The 20,920-nt window shown below is 38.7% G+C and overlaps 1 protein-coding gene and 1 pseudogene across 1 annotated transcript; both read left to right on the top strand.

Moving 5' to 3' along the window:
- The first annotated feature begins 8,346 nt into the window (after positions 1–8,346).
- Positions 8,347–9,202, top strand: LOC110574489 (annotated as a pseudogene).
- Positions 9,203–19,955: 10,753 nt separating this feature from the next.
- LOC110574524 (olfactory receptor-like protein OLF4) lies at positions 19,956–20,920 on the top strand. The gene has a single exon (XM_021683217.2). The coding sequence runs from the start codon at positions 19,960–19,962 to the stop codon at positions 20,536–20,538; it is 579 nt and encodes a 192-aa protein (XP_021538892.2). The 5' UTR covers positions 19,956–19,959; the 3' UTR covers positions 20,539–20,920.

The raw sequence follows: 20,920 nt of genomic DNA on the forward strand, positions 1-20,920 counted from the left end.
GTTTTCCAGAGTGGCTGCACCAGCTTGCATTCCCACCAACAGTGTAGGAGGGTTCCCCTTTCTCCGCATCCCCGCCAACATCTGTCATTTCCTGACTTGTTAATTTTAGCCATTCTGACTGGTGTGAGGTGGTATCTCATTGAGGTTTTGATTTGGATTTCCCTGATGCCAAGCGATATTGAGCACTTTTTCATGTGTTTGTTGGCCATTTGGATGTCTTCTTTGGAAAAATGTCTGTTCATGTCTTCTGCCCATCTCTTGATTGGATTCTTTGTTCTTTGGGTGTTGAGTTTGATGAGTTCTTTATAGATTTTGGATACTAGCCCTTTATCTGATATGTCATTTGCAAATATCTTCTCCCATTCTGTCGGTGGTCTTTTGGTTTTGTTGACTGTTTCCTTTGCTGTGCAAAAGCTTTTTATCTTGATGAAGACCTGCTGAGCTCTTAGACTTACCTGGGTGGGGTCTATAAGATGAAAGTCAGCCTGTGGAGGTTCTAATTCCTCCCTGGATATTTGATGTTGGAGACCAGAACTCCCTTCCCAGACAGGACAGCAGGAAGCAGTGAAGCATGGGTCCCCCTGCCAGACTTAGGAACCCAAAAATAACAACCATATCCAGGCCAGTCCAAGGTTTCACATGCTGAAGTTCTGCAGCAAAGGAGATATTTACAGCTCCCTGTGTCTGCTCATTAGGGACTATTTCCATTGTTAACCCCACCTCAGAGCACTCCATTCTCTGTGGGATACTGATGTGAACAGAAAGGAAACTTTTCCTGCTGATACTCTCTTCCTGGGAGACCAGAGTAGAAGTCAGGTGAATCCAGTTATATATACACATTCTCATGAATTTGCCTGACTTCCAGAGTTCTGACCTCCTTGCATTTTACCTTAACCTTGAGATGATATTGAATTTATTTAGTTGAGGGTTTACTTTGCCCTTTTTAGCTTTAGGGTGATGTTAATAAATAACTCATGTGATCCTCTTCATGTTTGATTTGGAGAGAAAAGTCTAAGTACTCTACCTGGAGTCTGAAATAAATTGTGTGTGTGATTCTCCAAAGTGAGGTCCCCAGAGTTGACATCAAATATACCTCTGAAAAACACTTTAGTAGGCAGAATAATGACCCCCAAATACATCCACATCTTAATCTACAGAATCTTTGGATATGTCTTGTGTCATGGCAAGGGAGAATTAAGGTTGCAAATGGGATTAACATTGCTAGTCAGCTGACCCTCGGATAAAGTTATTCTGATTATCTAGCTGGGCTCAATACATCACAAGGGTCCCCCAGTTGTGAAAGAGGAAGACAGAAGTCTTGGAGTCAGCGAGAGGTTTTGAGAGGCTATTTTGCTGGCTTTGAAGGTAAAGGGAGTGCACATGAGCCAGAGAGTACAGGTGGCTCTAAAGCTGGAATAGGCAAGAAATCTATTCTCCCTCAGACCTCCAGAATGAACTCTTCTCTGCAGACAGAGTGATTTTAGCCCAGGGAGACTTATCTCAGTATTCTGACTTCCAGAACTATCAGAAAATAAATTGATTTGTTTTAAGGCAGCAGCATGGTCATTTCTTGCAACTACAATAAAAATCTAATCCAGACATTTATCTAATAACACTTTGTTCAAGGGAAATGTATTTAGCCTTGGATTTTTTCATTTATATTCTCTTAGATAAGGATGTACTGTGTTGATATCCTACTTGAAGTAGACAAAGAAATCTGAAGTCACTTTGGAGTTGTTCAACCCCAATAGCTGATACAGAAAATCTCCCATGCCATGAGACACACTGATTTTCAGGCACTAAGGTAGAAAAAATTGAATCCTTAAGGTGACTAGTTCTATCTTAAATCTTTGTGTCTAAATTTTTACATACTTTGATTTTCATGCTAATCCAAATGTTCATTCTTTTCATTCTTATCCTCTCCCACTTTCTCTCAAGCTTACTTGTGACATGAAAGATCACCTAATAATGAGTCTGTGTTTGTGTGCATATGAGCACCCAGGTTTACTTCAAAGAAAAATGTGTATAAACACACACACACTCACATCATACTGCTCACCATTGAACATTTTCTTAGGGATGTACAAAATATGACCACATCTTTGTTTATGACTCACAATATCTCCCTGAAATTAGTTTTATAATCCCGTATCATCTTCTGAAATAAGAAAACTGAGGCTCAGGGGATTTGAATTTTAATAAGTTACATAACCAAGTTGTTAAAGCTTATTGTGCACTTTCTGGAATTATCCACAATTGGAATCATTCAGAATGTGCTCCTAAATTTTGTACAACTCCTTTAATGCAGCAAATGGTATACTTTATTTAATTTTTTTTACTTAATGGCTTCTCATTATTAAATACATATGTTTAAGGTACAATTTAAAATATAATCCTAACTATAATACATGTTTGCATTATTATGTATATTCAAACTGTAATTCAATAAAAATAAACAATATTAGCAGTTAATGCTTTTTTTAAAATGTTATATTAGTCACCTTACAGTATTTCATTAGTTTTTGATGTGTTCCATGTGTTCCATGATTCATTGTTTACGTATAACCTTTTTTTACTGAAGGATCATTGACACACAATGTTACATTAGTTTCCGGTGTACAACATAGTGATTCAACCCACAACTCTATGTTATGCTCTGTTTGCCACACATGCCAAACTGTATACTTTAAGTAGGTAGTTTATTATATATAATTATACTTCAACGATATAGTTGAAAGGAAAAAGTCTAGGGAAGCATGGCTAAGGTAGTATCTATCGCACTGGTATAGCTGATTCACATCAAACAGGGTTGGAAGATATCTCTTCTAACTAGAAAGAAAGCATAGCGTCTATATGGATATAGGGCCAATGAAATTAAATTAAGGCAATTCACATTTGGTATGCCTGCTCTAAATCACTATCAAGTACTGATCTTATATTCAAAATACTCTTTCCCAAAGAACAAACAAAGCCCAATGTGAGTAAAGGAAAGGAAATAATAAAGATCAGAGCAGAAATACATGACACAGAGACTAAGAAAAGCAATGGAAAAAAATCAGTGCAACCAAGAGCTGGTTCTTTGAAAAGTTAAACAAAATTGATGAACCCTTAGCCACACTAATGCAGAAAAAAAAAAAAAAAGAAATGACACAGATAAAATACAAAATGAGAAAGGAGAAGTAACAACTGATGCCACAGAAATACAAAGAATTATAAGAGAATACTATGCAAAAGTATACGCCAACAAGTGGACAACCTAGAAGAAATGGATAAAGTCCTAGAAACAATCTTCCAAAACAGAACCAAGAAGAAATAGAAAATCTGAACAAAACAATTATAAGTAACAAAATTGAATTGGTAATCAAAAAACCACCCAAAAGTACAAGTTCAGGACCAGATAGATTCATAGGGGAAGCCTACCAGACATTTAAAGAAGATTTAATACCTATTGACCTCAAACCTTCCAAAAAACAGAAGAGAAAGGAAAGCTAACAAATATATTGTATGAAGGCAGGCTTACCCTGATAGCAGAACCGGACTAAGATACCTCAAAAAAAGAAAACTATAGCCCAACACCCCTGATGAAGATAGAAGCAAAAATCCTCAACAAAATTTTAGCAAACCACATATAACAATACATTAGAAGGATCATTCACCACAATCAGGTGGGATTTATTTCAGTGATGCAAGAACGTTTCAGTATTTGCAAATCAATCAGTGTCATATACCACATCAACGAAATGAAGGCTGAAAAGCATATGATAATCTCAATAGATGTAGAAAAAGCATTGGAGAAGATTTAACTTTCATTCATGATAAAAACTGTCAACAACGTAGGGATAGACAGAACATATCTCAACATAATAAAGGCTTTATATGAAAAACCCACAGCTAACATCATACACAATGGTGAAAAACTGAGATCTTTTCCCCTAATATCAGGGACAAGACAAAGATGTCTCCTTTTACCACTTTTATTCAACATATTACTAGAAGTCCTAGCCACAGCAATCAGACAAGGAAAAGGTTTAAGGGGCCTCCATATTTGGATAGAAGAATTTAAACTCACTATTTACACATGACATGATTATTATGCATTGAAAATCCTAAAGACTCTACCAAGAAACTACTAGAAGTAATAAACGAGTTTAGTAAAGAGCAAGTTACAAATCCATACCCAGAAGTCAGTAACAATTCTCTACAGTAACAATGAAGTAGCAGAAAGAAAAATAATTTTAAAAACACCATTTACAGTTGCACCAAACAGAATAAAATACTTAGGAATAAATTTAACCAAAGAGGTAAAAGACCTGTACTCCAAAAACTATAATATACTGATTAAAGAAATTGAAGATGAGATGAACAAATGGAAAGGTATACCATGCTCATTGATTAGAAGAATTAATATTGTGAAAATGTCCATATCACCCAAAGCAACCTACAGACTTACTGCAATCTCTATCAGAATACTAATAGTGGTTTTCACAAAACTAGAACAAATACTAAAATTTGTATGGAACCTCAGAAAACCCTGAATAGCCAAAGCAATCCTGAGAAAGAAGAACAGAGCTGGAGGTATCACAATACCAGATTCCAAGATCTACTACAAAGCTACAGTAATCAAAACAGTATGGGACTGGCACAAAAACAGACACATATCAATGGAACAGATTAGAGACCCCAGATAGAAGTCCATGATTATATGATCAATTAATCTATGACAACAGAGGCACAAATATGGGGAGAAGAAAATCTTTTCACTATATAGTGCTGGGAAAACTGGACAGCTACACGTAAAAACTGGAACTGGACCACTCTCTAATTACATACACAGACATAAACTCAAAATGGATTAAAGACCTAAATGTGAGACCTGAAAAACATAAAAATCCTAGAAGAGGACACTGGCAGTAATTTCTCTGACATCAACCATAGCAACGTTTTTCTAGATTAGCCTCTTAAGGTTATGGGAACAAAAGCAAAAATAAACTATTGGGACGACATCAAAATTAAAAGCCTTTATACAGCAAAGGAAACAGTCAATAAAGCAAAAAGACAACCTACTGATCTGATAAGGGGTTAATATCTAGAATACATAAAGAACTCACAAAACTCAACAACAACAAAAAAACCTCATAAAAAACAAACAATCCAATTAAAAAATGGGCAGTGGATCTGAATAGACATTTCTCTAAAGAGGACATAAGGATAGCCAATAGACACATGAAAAGATGTTCAACATCACTCATCCTCAGGGAAATGCAAATCAAAACCACAATGAGATACCACTTCACACCAGGCAAAATGGCCAAAATCAACAATACAAGAAAAAACAGGTGTTGATGAGAGTGTGGAGAAAGGGGAACCCTCCAGCACTGTTGCTGTGAAGGCACACTGGTGTAGCCACTCAGAAAATATTATGGAGTTTCCTCAAAAACTTAAAAATAGAACTACCATATGATCCAATAATTCCACTATTGTTTCCAAAGAAAACAAAAACAATAATTTGAAATGATATATGCACCCCTATGTGTACTGCAGCATTATTTACAATAGCCAAGATATGGAAGCGACCTATCAATAGATGAATGAAGAAGGAAAATGTGGTACACACACACACACACACACACACACACACACACACTGGAATATTTCTCAGCCATAACAAATGATGAGATTGTGCCATTTGAGACAATATGTATGGACCTAGAGGATGTTATGGTAAGTGAAATAAGTCAGGCTGAGAAAAACAAATACCTGATGATTCCACTTGTAAGTGGAATGTAAAAAAAAACAATGAGCAAAAAGCAGAATCAGACCTATAAATACAGAGAACAAACTGATGGTTTCTAGAGAAGAGGAGTGTGGCGGGTTGGGCAGAGTGGGTGAAGGGGAGAGGGAACTACAGGCTTCCAGTTATGGAAGGAATAAGCCACGAGAGTAAAAGGCACAGTATAAGGAATACAGTCAATGATATTGTAACACTATGTATCGGGACAGATGGTAGCTACACTTGGGAACACAGCATACGGTATAAACTTGTCAAATCACTATGTTGTACATTTGAAATTAATGTAACAATGTGTGTCAGCTATACTCAAATAAACACAACACGGGGCACCTGGGTGGCTCAGTCGGTTAGGCGTCTGCCTTCAGCTCAGGTCATGATCCCAGGGTCCTGGGATCGAGCCCCGCGTCGGGCTCCCTGCTCGGCGGGAAGCCTGCTTCTCGCTCTCCCGCTCCCCCTGCTTGTGTTCCCTCTCTCGCTGTGTCTCTCTCTGTCAAATAAATAAAATCTTTAAAAAAAACCCAAACAAACACAACACGAACAAGAAAACACACAAAATACTCTTTCCCATTAGAAAGGAATGTTCTGAATAGCCTACTTGGGTATATAGTCAGAAAAAAATAGTCATGTGTGTTTAAAGATGTGAATGCCTTTACCCCAGATGAAAAACCCGAATAACTGGATCTGCGGAACATGTATGAAGAAAATTCTACCTCTGTAGCCAAAAAATTTACCATCCATCAAATGCAAAGATTCATACATTTTCTTCAGGATCTGTCTGAAGTGTTCAAAATAGAAGTCAGGGCGAAGGTCCAGGGAGGGTCCTAGTTGGGATGGATGTGGACAGGTAACATAGCTATATCTCTGAGTCAGACACTGGAAACTGTCACTCCCACCGTCACAGCAGTTCAGAGACTCACAGCATGGTCTTTTTCATGTGCCTGCATGAGAGACGATACACATTGGAGAGATGTCCATTCCAGGGGAAATGAACCCATTGGTAGAAAGGGAGTATGTACCTGGTTCCCAAGGTGGGCACATGGGGACTGAAGTAGCAAAAAACTTTCCTTTATTTATGGTGCCTTGGCTTCAGGAGAGCTGAATTGCTTGGAGAATTGAGTAACATGAAGGGAATTTATTTAATAAGGAGCTCTGAGTATTCAGCCTCTGAATCCTCTTCTGCAGGGCTCACCTGCTCCTCATCAGCCACAGACTAAGAACAGCCTCTCCATGCCTCTCTGAGATGTCCACCCACTCCAAAGAACCAGCTCCTGACCCCCATTTCTTGTTCTTTCTACATCAATTGCCCTTGGAAGGAAGGACCAGTAGAGCCAAATCCATTGAGTGAGGCATTGAGGGAAGCCAGAGCAGTCTAGTAAGTACTCCTGGAAAATGGTGTGGTGGGAAGAAAGCTTTTATTAACCATGTCTTCTGGGGAAAGTCAGGTTGATGAGATAGTGAAATGGGATTGATTCCAGTTCCTGCACATTTCATGTCTGAAGAGGATTCTTTCTCCTCACAACTTCTCAGGTTTCTTGCTTTTCTTCTCAGAGCATCATTGTACAGCCCCTCTCCTCCTGCTGCAGGAACCGACCCTCCCTTATGTCTGCTCACCTCTCAGGTTCTTTTTTATTCCAACGTGAGCCTTTCCTCTTATTTGTGAAGCACTGACTGCCTGAGGCAGCCCTGCAGAATGAGAAGAGCCTTGACTTGGAGTCATGAAATGTGCAGGATTTGGAATCCTAACCTTAATAAAAAACATGCCCTTATACAACATCAGTGTAATATGCAGTGCTTATTTACTCTTAAAAATGATGCTTAAACAAATTCTACTCAAAGATAAAAGATAGAAGGAATAATGGCTGGCTTTCCAATGACAAAGAATAGAGTGTCACAAAATGAACATGCAAAATAATGTAATCTGGATAACGGAAGCAATGCAAATCATTGTGAAAGTTATAGATACTTGCACTGAAAAACTAAATGTAGGATTCACACACGGTGTTTAGAACAGTTAAGATCGATGGATGAAAATTATTGACTCCACACAGAGGGCAGAAAACAGCCCTAATTATTGAGCTCCTATTTTTGCCTACATATGAAGTAAGGAGGTTTGAGGGAAGGTGTAGAGGGAAATAAAAGTGAGGAGATAAAAGGTGAAGGACTGAAACCCACAGATGTTCTAGACCAGCACTACTCAGTCATCATGAGGGAAACCCCCCATGATCTTGTCACAATGTGGATTCTGATTCAGCAAGTCTGAATGTGGCCTAGGAGTCTGCATTCAAAGAAGCTCTGGGCAATGCTGTTCCTGCTGGTCCACGGACCACACTCTGAGTAGCCAGGCTATAAGGGTCACAACTGCTTTGGAAGTAGGATTACATTTCCAGATGGTAGTGGCAGCAGAGGGAATGATGGAAGCATTTCAAATTCCCCAACTGAGGCAATTATAACAGGGTAGTACTTTATTAATCCATTCACCTGAAATTTATGTGCTGTCAATGTGGTGGTCATTGAATGCTGATTTTTTTCTCTTTCCTGCTAGTTATTTCATCCACATGGAATCAGGAAATAAAACACATGCTTCCGAATTTCTCCTCCTGAGGTTTTCAGAGAAGTTGGAGATTCAGTTCATGCTTTTTGGGTTGTTCCTGTCCATACACTTGGTCACGTTCACTGGGAACCTGCTCATCATCCTGGCTATCTGCTCAGATTCCACACCCCCATGTACTTCTTCCTCTCCAACGTGTCCTTTGCTGACATCTGTTTCACCTCCATCACCGTCCTCAAGATGCTGCTGAACATCCAGGCTCAGAGGAAAGTTATCACCTATGCAGGCTGCCTCAGCCAGACATTTTTTTTTTCATTGTGTTTGGAAGCCTGGACAATTTGCTCCTGACCATGATGGCCCACGACCACTTTGCGGCCATCTGTCAACCCCTACACTACTCGGTCATCATGAATCCCCAGCTGTGTTGGCTGCTGGCCTTGGGGTCCTGGTGCATCAGTGTCATGGGCTCCCTGTTGGAAACTTTGGTGCTTTTGAGGCTGTCCTGCACAAATATGGAAATCCCACACTTTTTTTGTGATCTTCAAGTCCTGAAACTCGCCTGTTCTGACACCCTAATCAACAACATAGTGGTGTATTCTGCAACTGGGCATCTGGCTGTGATTCCTTTCCGTGGAATACTTTCGTTTTGATATCAAATTGTTTTTTCCATACCCAGCATTTCCTCAGCTGGGGGCAAGTACAAAGCCTTTTCCACGTGTGGGTCTCACCTCTCGGTGGTCTCCTTGTTCTATGGCACAGGGCTTGGGGTCGACCTCAGTTCTGCAGCAACTTCATCCACTAGGATGAGTTAGATGGCCTCGGTGATGTACACCATTGTCACCCCCATGCTAAACACAGTTTGAGGAATAGGGACATGAAGGGGGGCCCTGAATAGGCTCCTCAGCAGGGTGGTGCCTCTCGGCGTCAGGAACCATTACAGGATTCTCCTAAGTACCTGGGCCCACAATATGGAAGCCCAGAAATCCTGGCTTCCCTCATCCAATATTTTTATTTTTTCCCTAGGTGTACACATTTTAAAGCAGTTCTCTCCTTGGGTCTTCCTTATCTTCTCTATTTTGCTTCCAGTTAAACCTGCGTTCCCCTTTCTACTTTAAACCAGTCATTTTCACTTGGTATGAATACAACCTGTTATTTTTCTTGGTAATCTTCGGTAATGGCTTGGATTTCTTAAAACAATACCTCAAATCTCATGTAGTTAATATCTATCCTCAGAGTGATGGATGTGTGCCTATTTTGGAAATGTCCTAAAAACTCATTTACAGAGATGTTTTCTTTGGTCACGTGAATAAAATCAACTCAAAGATTTGCCCCCCCTTTTTTTCTTGATCTGATTATTTTCCTTCCAGTGACATTAACTTTACTAAATTTCTCTGTTATCCACAATATAGATTCCTTGAGTTTCAGAACTGTCTCTTACCTAACTTTGAAACTGCCGTACCTAGTACAGTTCTCAGGATGAAGTTTATGCTCAGTGAATATTTGTTGAGTGAATAATAGATGGGTGGGTGGTTAAATATAGTTAGGACCAGAAAAAAAAAATGCATTGATTTAATGAAAGCTTTTGAACTAGAAAAGAAATTTGGTGGGTTTTTTGGTTTTGTTTTGTTTTAAGATTTTATTTATTTGTTTTAGAGAGAGAGAGTGAGCGCACGCGTGTGTGAGAGAGAGAGCGCGCTCGCCAAGCTGGGGGAGGGGCAGAGGAAAAGGGAGGAACAGACTACCTGCTAAGCAGGGAGCTCCATGTGGGACTGATCCCTGGACTCTGGAATCATGACCTGAGCCCAGTGCAGAGGCTTAACTGACTGAGCCACCCAGGTGCCCAAGAAATTTGGTTATTGATATGGATCTTGATAACAAAAAATAATAATAGCAGTCTGCCATCACTGTTTAAGTATTTATACATATTATCTCATGTAAGTTTTCCAAAAATAGTTCTGTGATTAATATGATTCCCTGTTTATTATGGAGGAGGAGACTGAGCTTATAACATCTAGCTGACTCACTCAAGGTCACAGCTGTGCTGAAATGGCTCACCCCTTCTTAGGTCTGTGGAGGGCTGCCTGATTCAGGGGCTCTCTCAGGCATCATGTTATGTTGCTTCCAGTCAAATCTTATTATAATAACAGTTTAACACCTAACACATAAATGCCCATTTCTAGAAGTCAGCACCCCAGCTAGGAAGTATTCTGTCTCTGGGGGGCTGCAGACTTAGAAATAAATCAAACCCTACACTAAGATTTATTAAGGTTTCCTTAATATTATAATTTCACTTCATTTGATTGTTACAAAGTTTAACACATTTTTGTGTTTATATATTTGTTTGCATGTGTTCTTCCTATATTTTTGGTTTGCATATTTAGATCTTTAGGCATCTTAGGTATTTTTATTCTAATTGGCTTAAAAGTTATTTTTTTCATGTCTACACTTTATTTTTCTATAATAGCCAATGTGTTCTATACATTTTCTGTAGTTTTACACTTATTTTTAAGTTTTCTTAAAATTTACACCAAGGACGTTCCAGCCTGAGAAACTAGAAAAAGGTGGAAATCACGCCCTGGAATCCATCAATTATGTTCTCAGTTCTTTTACTTCCATCTGGTGTATGCTCAGAGGATTAATCTAGACGATTAATCTAATCTAATCTAGAATCTAATCTTCTTCTAGAAGTCCACAGCTATTTTATATTTTTTCTACAAGTTCATTTTAGTCATTTTATTTTTCTACAATTTCACTCATTTTATGCCAATAAGTGGTTGGCATTAAGATACAAATCTATGTTATTTTGCTTCTAACTAAGCACCAATTGTCCAAACACCATTTATTTCAAAAGTCTTGCTTTCCTCATTGGTTTTGATTCTACTTTTATAATATAACAGCTTTTTATTTTATAGGATTTGTGTTTTTTTATTCACCCGTCTTGACAATTTAGGCTCAAGCCAATTTCACAATGTTTTGGTAAACAGAAGTTTGTTACACATTGTAATCATGAACAGAGGCTTTCCAATGTTGATTTTTTTTTTTTTTTTACATCACTACCTTCACTCTTTTTCCTGATAAGGTGGACTCTAACGCTGTTCCCTTTAAGTCTCAGGCTCCTGACAGGGATGCTCAGGCTAGGAAAGCCCGGGCACTCTCCTGCACCCTTGTGCTTGTGGACATTCCCACAGATGCTTCCCGGACCCGAGCCTCTGCTGTGGCTGCACCTGCCCTTGGGTTCTTATTGTGACTGCAAGACACACCTCAGCATCAACCATCAGAGAACTCTAACAAAACCAGGTTTATCCTCACAGGTCCTGGAGGGCAGTGGGAAGACAGCCTGGGGGCGGAGCATAGAGATTCAGAGCCCGAGAGAGAAAGTCCACAACTGGGGGTCCTGTCTTTCTTGGGGTCTGTGGGCAGAGTGGCTATGGGTTTGCAGGTTCAGTCTCTACTGACAAGTTTAAAACATGAGTGAAATTCTGGCACGGAGGGAAAACCGTGTCACTCACATGTCATATCTAGGATACCCAGATCTTTCTGAGGAGGTACTTAACGGCTGGTGTAGCCTGAGTGCTTCTCTGAGAATTGTGTCCCACACCTGACAGTACATTTATTCCACATGGTTGTCCTTGAAATGCGTATCTCAGAAAGCAAAAGCTTCATGTCAGGGACTTTCCCTACAAACCTGCTGCTGGGTTTTAAAATTATTTTCACTCATATGCGGAATATAAGGAATAGTGCAGAGGATCTTAGGGGAAGGGAGGAAAAACTGAATGGGAAGAAATCAGAGAGGGAGATAAACCATGAGAGACTCTTGACTCATGGTTTAAAAAAGTCATTTTTGTATGACTTTATTAAGTCATAAAAGTCATAAGCCCTCTTGTGGGCTTATGACTGAGGGCTGTGGAAAGGAGGGTGAGTGGGGGGATGGGGTAAGTGGGTGATGGGCATTAAGGAGGACACGTGTTGTGATGAACACTGGGTGTTATATGCAACGAATGAATCACTGAACACTACATCAAAAACTAATGATGTACTGTATGTTGGCTAATTGAATTTAAATTAAAAAAAATATTTTCCTTGTTTTATTCTATTATTCACCTAGGTGTCCAGAAAGCCTACCATAGCCACTGGCAAACAGTGGTTAGGAAACATATATCTCCCAATGGAGTCTACATAGAAAGACAAATTTGAATAAATAGATTGACCTGATAATGTTCTTAGTGTCAGAGATGACCACAGATAATGAGGATGCATTTCTTTGGGTAAATACCCAGTAGTGTGATCCCTGGATCATAGGTTAGTTCTATTTTTAATTTTTTGAGGAACTTCCATACTGTTTTCCAGAGTGGCCGCACCAGTTTGCATTCCCACCAACAGTACAAGAAGGTTCCCCTTTCTCCACATCCTCCTCAACATCTGTTGTTTTCCCGTGTGTTAATTTTTAACCATTCTGACAGATGTGAGGTGATATCTCATTGTGATTTTGCTTCGCATTTCCCTGATGATAAGTAACGTTGAGCATCTTTTCATGTGTCTGTTGGTCATCTGTATATCTGCTTTGGAGAAATGTCTGTATATTACTTCTAGTCATTTTTAACTGAATTTTTATTACTTTTTTTGCATTGATTTGTTTAAGTTCTTTATATATTTTGGATAATAACCCCTTATTTGATATATCATTTACAAATATCTTCTCCCATATAAGTAGGTTGTCTTTTTGTTTTGTTGAGTGTTTCCTTTGCTGTGCAGAAGCTTTTTATTTCGTTGTAGCCATTTGCAACATGGATGGATCTAGAGGGTATAATGCTAAGTGAAATCAATCAGTCAAAGACAAATACATATGATTTTACTTATGTGGAATTTAAGAAACAAAACAAACAAAGAAAAAAGAGACAAACAAAAAACCAGACTCTTCAATATGGGGAACAAAATGGTGTTTCCCATAGGGGAGGAGGGGGGATGGGTGAAATAGGTGATGGGGATTAAGAGTTCACTTATTGTGATGAGCACCGAGTAATGTATAGATTTGCTGAATCACTATATTGTACACCTGAAAATAATATAACACTGTATGTTAATTATACTGGCATTAAAGAAATAAAAAATTTAAGAACTAAGAGGGTGCAATTTTTCAAACCACCTATTTTATTATGATCCAAAATAGTTCTTTTTCATGCTGTGCATCTATTTATTGAGGCAGAGATGATTGGTGTCCACGACTGAGTGGGTTTATTCATTGAGGTGAAGGATTGCTTAGTTTGTTCTATGTTTTATCATGGAATTATCTTCCTGTTTCTATTTGAAAACTTCGAATGCTACTTGTTAATATGACTCTTTTATTGGTACATGAAAGAACTCCCTTTTCCTAATATTTGTCACAAATACTAAGGGGTGTTGAATGAACAGTATCAATGAGAATCAGCTACCTGTGCTCTCGATCCTACCCACAGCCATGCACCATTTGATTTGTTCCACTGAATAGATCATTGGAGTAAAATTATACAAAATAACCTGCATATGTAAAGGGTTCGTTTTGGTGAATTAAAGGAGCTACACAAATATAAAGAGTATGTAGTGCTAGTTTCTATTTGTGTGTAATTTAAGACTATACATAAGTTTTTATTGCTTTGTTAGGTGATTATTAAAATTTAACCATCCCAAGCATCATATTTCCTGTTTCTGAAGGTAATGTGGGATTCTAACCATAACTTTATATGGCCATTGTGGGGATGAATAAAATGTGTGGAACTTCCTTTTTTACCTGAAAGAAAACATTTGAGAGTCATGGTTGTGTCTTGGACATGTGTATGTTTGTGTACATTTTCTTTCAAATAAGCTCATCACATGTGTACACACACAAATGCATTTATGATTTCATCTTTTATGTTGATAGGTAACCTGAGAGATGGAGAGGACAGCACTGAAAAGAATAAACTTCTGAATGTATGTGAAATAAAAAGATGCAGAAATACAAAGATGTAATTATAAAGAGTGACCTTAATTTAGACCTCAAAGGCCTCAGAGTCAAACCACACACACGTTTACGCCGTGAGGAATCCACTGAACCAGCTGATGGGGCAGAATATCTCCAAATTGGTTTACATTTTCTTTTCTACCTACTGTGGGTTTTTAATGTAAAATTGCCCTATACAAGGGAAGCTGGTGAGTGAATTGAGAGGCTTAAACTCTGTTGCCTCAAATAATTTTATTGACTATGTCCATATGAGATTCCTCCCACTGCTGTAAAATATCCCCTAGTTGCTTAAAACAAATATTTATGTGCTCTTACAGTTCTGGAGTCAGAAGCTTGGAAGGAGTCTCATCGGGCTAACAGCAAGATGTCTGCAGGGCTGAGTTCCTTCTGGAGCCTCAGGGAGAAAATGTTTCCTTTCCCATTCCAGTCTCTCTTGCTGGCCACCTGCATTCCTGGGCTCATGGATCTTCCTCCACCTTCAGAGCCAGCATGGCAGCATTTTCAAAGTCTCTCTGACACTAACTCTTTTGTCTCCCTCCTCAACATTTGGAGGACCATTGTGATTACCTTCGTCCCACCTGGACAATCACAGCTAATCTTTTTATCCTTTTGTCTTTTAAAAAAATTTTAATTTTGTCTTAAAACATTTTTAATTTAACTGTAATTAACATAAAGTGTTTTATTAATTTCAGGGGTATAATATAATGATTCAACAATTCTATAAATTTCTCAGTATTCATTAAGATAAGTATGCTCATTTTTATAAAAGATTTTATTTATTTATTTGACAGAGAGAGTGAGAGAGAACAAGCAGGGGGAAGGGCAGAGGGAGAGGAAGAAGCAGACTCCCCGCTGAGCAGGGAGCCCAACAATGACCCAATGTGGGACTCGATCCCAGTATCCTGGGATCATGACCTGAGCTGAAGGCAGACTCTTAACTGATGGAGCCACCCCTGTGCCCCAGTATACTCTTTTTTTTTTTAAGTTTTTATTTAAATTCCAGTTAGTTAACATACAGTGAAATATTAGGTTCAGATGTACAATTTAGAGATTCAACACTTCCCTACGTTACCCTGTGGTCATCACAGCAAGTGCTCTCCTCAATCCCAATGACCTCTTCCACCCACCTCTTACTTTATTTTATTTTTAAATAGGCTCCATGCCTGGTGCAGAGCCCAACAACCAGCCTGAACTCACCATTCTGAGACCAAGACCTGAGCTGAGATCAAGAGTCCTAGGCTAGACCAACTGAGCCACCCAGGTGCCCCTTAACCATTTTTAAGTGTACAGCTCAATGGGATTAAATATATTCACATTGTTGTGAGCTGGTACCACCATCCATCTCCAGAACTCTTTTCATCTTGTAAACCTGAAGCTCTATACCTAAATATATATCTCTTAACTACCAAAATATTTTATAAATTAAGACAAAACAACGGCTCTTAATTTATCTTAAAGCATTGAACTCTTAACTGTTTCGGCAAAAGTGTCGGGGAAGCCAAAACTGTAGTCCTCAGTTTTTATGTCAAAGGAAAGAGTTCTTCACCTTGTTGAAGGGGGGAATAGCAATCATCTGGAGATACTAGTGCTGTGTCCACACCATGAGTCGATATTTGGGAGACCCAAGGAGCCTAGTAAAGAAAAGTTCTTCACTCTGATTTGGAGAAACCTTGAACTCAGGGTTGGGATGAGTTTGTAAGAGGTTAGCTCTATGGGATGCAGGTGAGTTCAGGGAAGAGTAATAACTAGATTCACCTGTCTGGTAAACTGGTCTCTTGGGAACAGGAAACTAGGAAAGAAATTCCTATCTGTGCAGACCAATGTCCCACGGGGGATGATGTGCCCAGCGGCTGGAGAAACAGGAGGGAAATATGCCTTAGGAACAGATAGGGAGCTGTAAATATCTCTTCTGCTATTGTCCCTCAGCAGGTGCAATCTTGGGCTGAGTGGGACACAGGTATTTCTTCTGGACTCCTAAGTCTGGCTAGGAGACTCCTGCTGTATTGTTTGAGAACAGAGCTTAATCACTATCATCAACCATCCAGGGAAGAATTTGGACTTCCACAGTTGAGTCTGGAAACCCAGCAGGTACTGCAGGAAAGGGCCAGGGAGAATAAAACGGTGAAAATATTTACCTGAAGCCACCTGAGAGTCAATCCAGCTAGTCCAGCACCTGGACATCACTGTTGTTGTTGACTTGCTTGACTAATTAATATATTTTTTTGTGATTGTAAAAATAAAAGTAAACATTGAAATCAGCCATGCAGGGGGGGATTGTTGAGGATTAAATAGTGCTAATGGAAGAGTGGTGATGGGTGGCAGAAAGTGGTCTCATCAAAGTAGAACACTAGTCCAAGAATCTTTGCGATTAAGGAGAATAGAGATATAGGGTATTAGCTATGAGGGATACACAGTCAAGGGAGGGCATTCTTTTTATTCTTTTTAAGCAAGGGAAAATTTGAGTGTGTCCAGATACTGGTGAGAAAGATCCAGACCAATAGATCATGATACATACATTTCACAGTCTTTTTTTCATTCTGGGCATTCCAATCAATTTTTTTTAATTTAATAGGTGAAAGGGATATACTAAAAAAAAGGTTTACATACCAATTATTTCCTTACTGGCCAGGATGAATATATTTGTGGGTTTCTTAGACGTTTGCTTTCTCTATTGCAAATTGTCGGTGCCAGTTCTGTGCTTTTCTTGGGTGGGTTTCAAGTGTTTATATTCCTATTTTTTATTGCATTTTTTCAAACATAAGAATTGGAGTTTTTCCACCAACTTTGCCATTTGACCTTTGGTTCCTTTATGTATGTGTAGATGTATTAGAGGGTAGTAGGAAAGTTAATACATTTTGTGTGCTTAAACCTATCATTCAGTTATATTTTCCTCCCTCCCTTGCTTGTTTAAGTGTAGAAAGTTCTTCCGCATCATTTGAAGTAATAAATCACCTTTTATACATATTTCCAACCTGTGTTCACATTTCTGTTATTCCCTATTCTACCTTTCAGCCTTTTGTGATTAGATCTATTTCTCAAAATCACATCACCTGCAGCCCTCATTTGGAAGGTATTCTTCTTTATCCTTTGACTAATGTTCACCTTTCTTCCTAAACAAATATGAATTAATATATCTTTATCTAAGATGAAATTATAACCTTAGATAATGCTTCCTCCCCACTTTTTAAAAGACTTTTTGATATATTCTTTTATTTCTAAGTTTTTAAGTTTTTTAAAAATAATCTCTACCCCTACATGGGACTTGAACTCACAACCTCAAAATCAAGAGCCACATGTTCTACTGTTGAGCCAGCCAGCGCCCCCTGTTTCCAAGTCTTTAGCACTTTAATTCTTGAATTAGTGATCCATGTTGATGTCATTATATTAACACTATTTTATGCCTGCCTATTAAATTATTTTTAGATTGTCATTGTGTTTCAGACTGTAGTTTGAGATAGCTCCGTGCCTAACCTATTCTCACTCCTACTGCTATCCTTTGTTCCTTAAGTTCTTAGTTTCTTTTAAAACTTATGTTTCTACATTATACACAAATATTAATACACTTTTATACCAATTCTTGCATAGAATCTTATGCTCATTGTAAATAGTCTTTAACTCTGGTACAGTTTTTTTTTTTGTTGTTGTTGTTGTTGTTTTATAGCTTGTCTCCCTCAATAGTACCTTACAGTCTTGTCTGCATCAACCAGTATAATGCTAATTCATTATTTTAGTGATTGCATAATATTTCAGGGTGTGGCTGAGTCATTCACACTTTTGATGGTTTTTCATATTCTTTCTCATTAAATTGCTATTATATCAATTATACAAAAATATTTTGAGATTGAGTAAAAATGCTGATTCTCTGGAAGGAGCCAGGTTGCCCTTCAACAGATGAATGGATAAAGAAGATGTGGTCCATATATACAATGGAATATTACCCAGCCATCAGAAACGATGAATATCCAACATTTACATCAACATGGATGGGAGTGGAGGAGATTATGTTAAGTGAAGTAAGTCAAGCAGAGAAAGACAATTATCATATGGTTTCACTCATATGAAGAACATAAGCAATAGCATGGAGGACTATAGGGGAAGGGAGGAAAATCCGAAGGGGGAGAAATTAGAGAGGGAGACAAACCATGAGAGACTATGGACCCCAGGAAACAATCTGACGGTTTGAGAGAAGGGGCTGAGGGCGAAGGGGTAACAGGTGATGGGTATTGAGGAGGGCACCTGCTGTGATGAGCACTAGGTGTTAAACATAACTAATGAATCATTGAACACTACATCAAAAACTAATGATGTACTATATGGTGGCTAACTGAACATAACAATAAAAAAAAAACCAGGTACAAAAAATAAAACTATTAACAAGGATGACTAAAATAAAATAAAAAATAAAAATAAAATAAAATAAATAAAATGTTGGTTCTCCACTGGGGGCAATTTTGTCCTCCCGGGAACATTGAGCAATATCCAGAGACCTTTTAGTCTGTCAGATAGGGGAGGTGTCACTAGAGACCAAGCATGCTCCAAATCTAAACATTCTACAATACTTACAATTATATCCTCTAGATTCATCCATGTTGTTGCAAATGGCAGGATCTCATTTGTACCTCTTAATACCCTCTATCTACTTTTCCAACATCTACCCTCTGCAAAGTACCAGTTTGTTCTTTGTATTTGTCTGTTTGTTCATTTGCTCTGTTTTTTAGATTATACATATAAGTGAGACCATATGGTATTTGTCTTTGTCTGATTTATTTCACTTAATATACCTCTGGATCGATCCATGTTGTTTCTAAAGGCAAGAGCTCATTCTTTTTTATGGCTGAGCAATATTCCAGTGTGTGTGTGTGTGTGTGTGTGTGTGTGTGTGTGTGTATGTGTATCTCACTGGACACTTGGCTGCTTCCATATCTTGGCTATTGTAATCAATGCTGCAATAAACATTGGGTGCATGTATATTTTCAAATTAGTGTTTTTGTCTTCTTTGGGAAGCAGCATTACTTGACCATGAGGTGGTTCTACTTTTAATTTTTTGAGGAACCTCCATACTGTTTTCCACAGTAGCTGAACAAGTTTGCATTCCTACCAACAGTGCACGAGTGTTCCCTCTTCTCCACATCTTCACCAACACTTGTTATTTCTTGTTTTCAGATGTTCACTGTTCATATGTAGAAATGCAACTGATTTTTTGAGGGTTGGCTTTGTATCCAGTTACTTGACTGAATTAATTTATTAGTTCTATTAGTGTTTTTGTGGCATCTATAGGATTTTCTACATATAAGATCATACCATCTGCACACATAAATTTATTTTTTCCTTTCCAGTTTGGATGCCTTTTATTTCTTTTTCTTTAATTGCTCTGGTTAGAACTTTCAGTATTACGTTGAGTTGAAATTGTGAAAGTGAGCATCCTTGCCTGGTTCCTGATCGAAGAGGAAAAATGTTCACTGTATCCCCATCAAGTATCATGTTTGCTGTGGGTTTTCATAAATGGCTTTATGTTGAGATAGTTTCCTCCTATTCCTAATTTTTAGTGTTTTTATCATGCTCCATACACAAATATAAACATTTTCTTGAGTGCAGAACATAAACAATAACATATCTGCCAGGTTAGTAATGCGTGATTGTGTCATGCTCTTTTTCTCTTATTTTGGTAGTCATGTCAATGACATGGGACCAGAGAATGATACACGAATTTCAGAATTTCTTCTTCTGGGATTTTCTGAGGAACCAGAATTGCAGCCCTTCCTATTTGGGCTTTTCCTCTCCATGTACCTGGTCATTGTATTTGGAAACCTCTTCATCATGCTGGCCATAAGCTCTGACTCCCACCTCCATACTCCCATGTACTTCTTCCTTGCCAACTGGTCCTTTGTAGACATCTGTTTCACCTCCACCACCATCCACAAGATGCTGATGAACATCCAGACACAGAGCAAAGTCATAACTTATGAAAGCTGCATCATGCAGATGTACTTTTTCATACTTTTTGTAGGTTTGAACAACTTCCTCCTGACTGTGATGGCCTATGACCCCTTTGTGGCCATCTGTCACCCTCTGCACTACATGGTCACCATGAACCCCTGGCTCTGTGGACTGCTGGTTCTGGTGTCCTGGATCATGAGTGTTCTGCATTCCTTGTTACAAACCTTAATGGTGTTGTGGCTGTCCTTTCATACAGTCTTAGAAATCCCCCCACTTTTTCTGTGAACTCAATCAGATGATCCAACTTGCCTGTTCTGACACCTTTCTTAATAACATGGTGATGTATTTTGCAGCTATCCTGCTGGGTGGTGGTCCTCTTGCTGGGATTCTTTACTCTTACTTTAAGATAGTTTCCTCCATACGTCAGATCTCATCAGCTGAGGGGAAGTACAAAGCGTTTTCCACCTGTGCATCTCACCTCTCAGTTGTCTCCTTATTTTATTGTTCGAGCCTAGGAGTTTACCTTAGCTCTGCTGTTACCCAGAACTCCACTCAAGTGCAGTAGCCTCGGTGATGTACACAGTGGTCATGCCCATGCTGAACCCCTTCATCTACAGCCTGAGGAACAAAGACCTAAAGGGGGCTCTAAATGTATTTTTCAGGGGGA

This window comes from Neomonachus schauinslandi, chromosome 1 (assembly GCF_002201575.2).
Source record: "Neomonachus schauinslandi chromosome 1, ASM220157v2, whole genome shotgun sequence".
NCBI classification, from domain to species: Eukaryota; Metazoa; Chordata; class Mammalia; order Carnivora; family Phocidae; genus Neomonachus; species Neomonachus schauinslandi.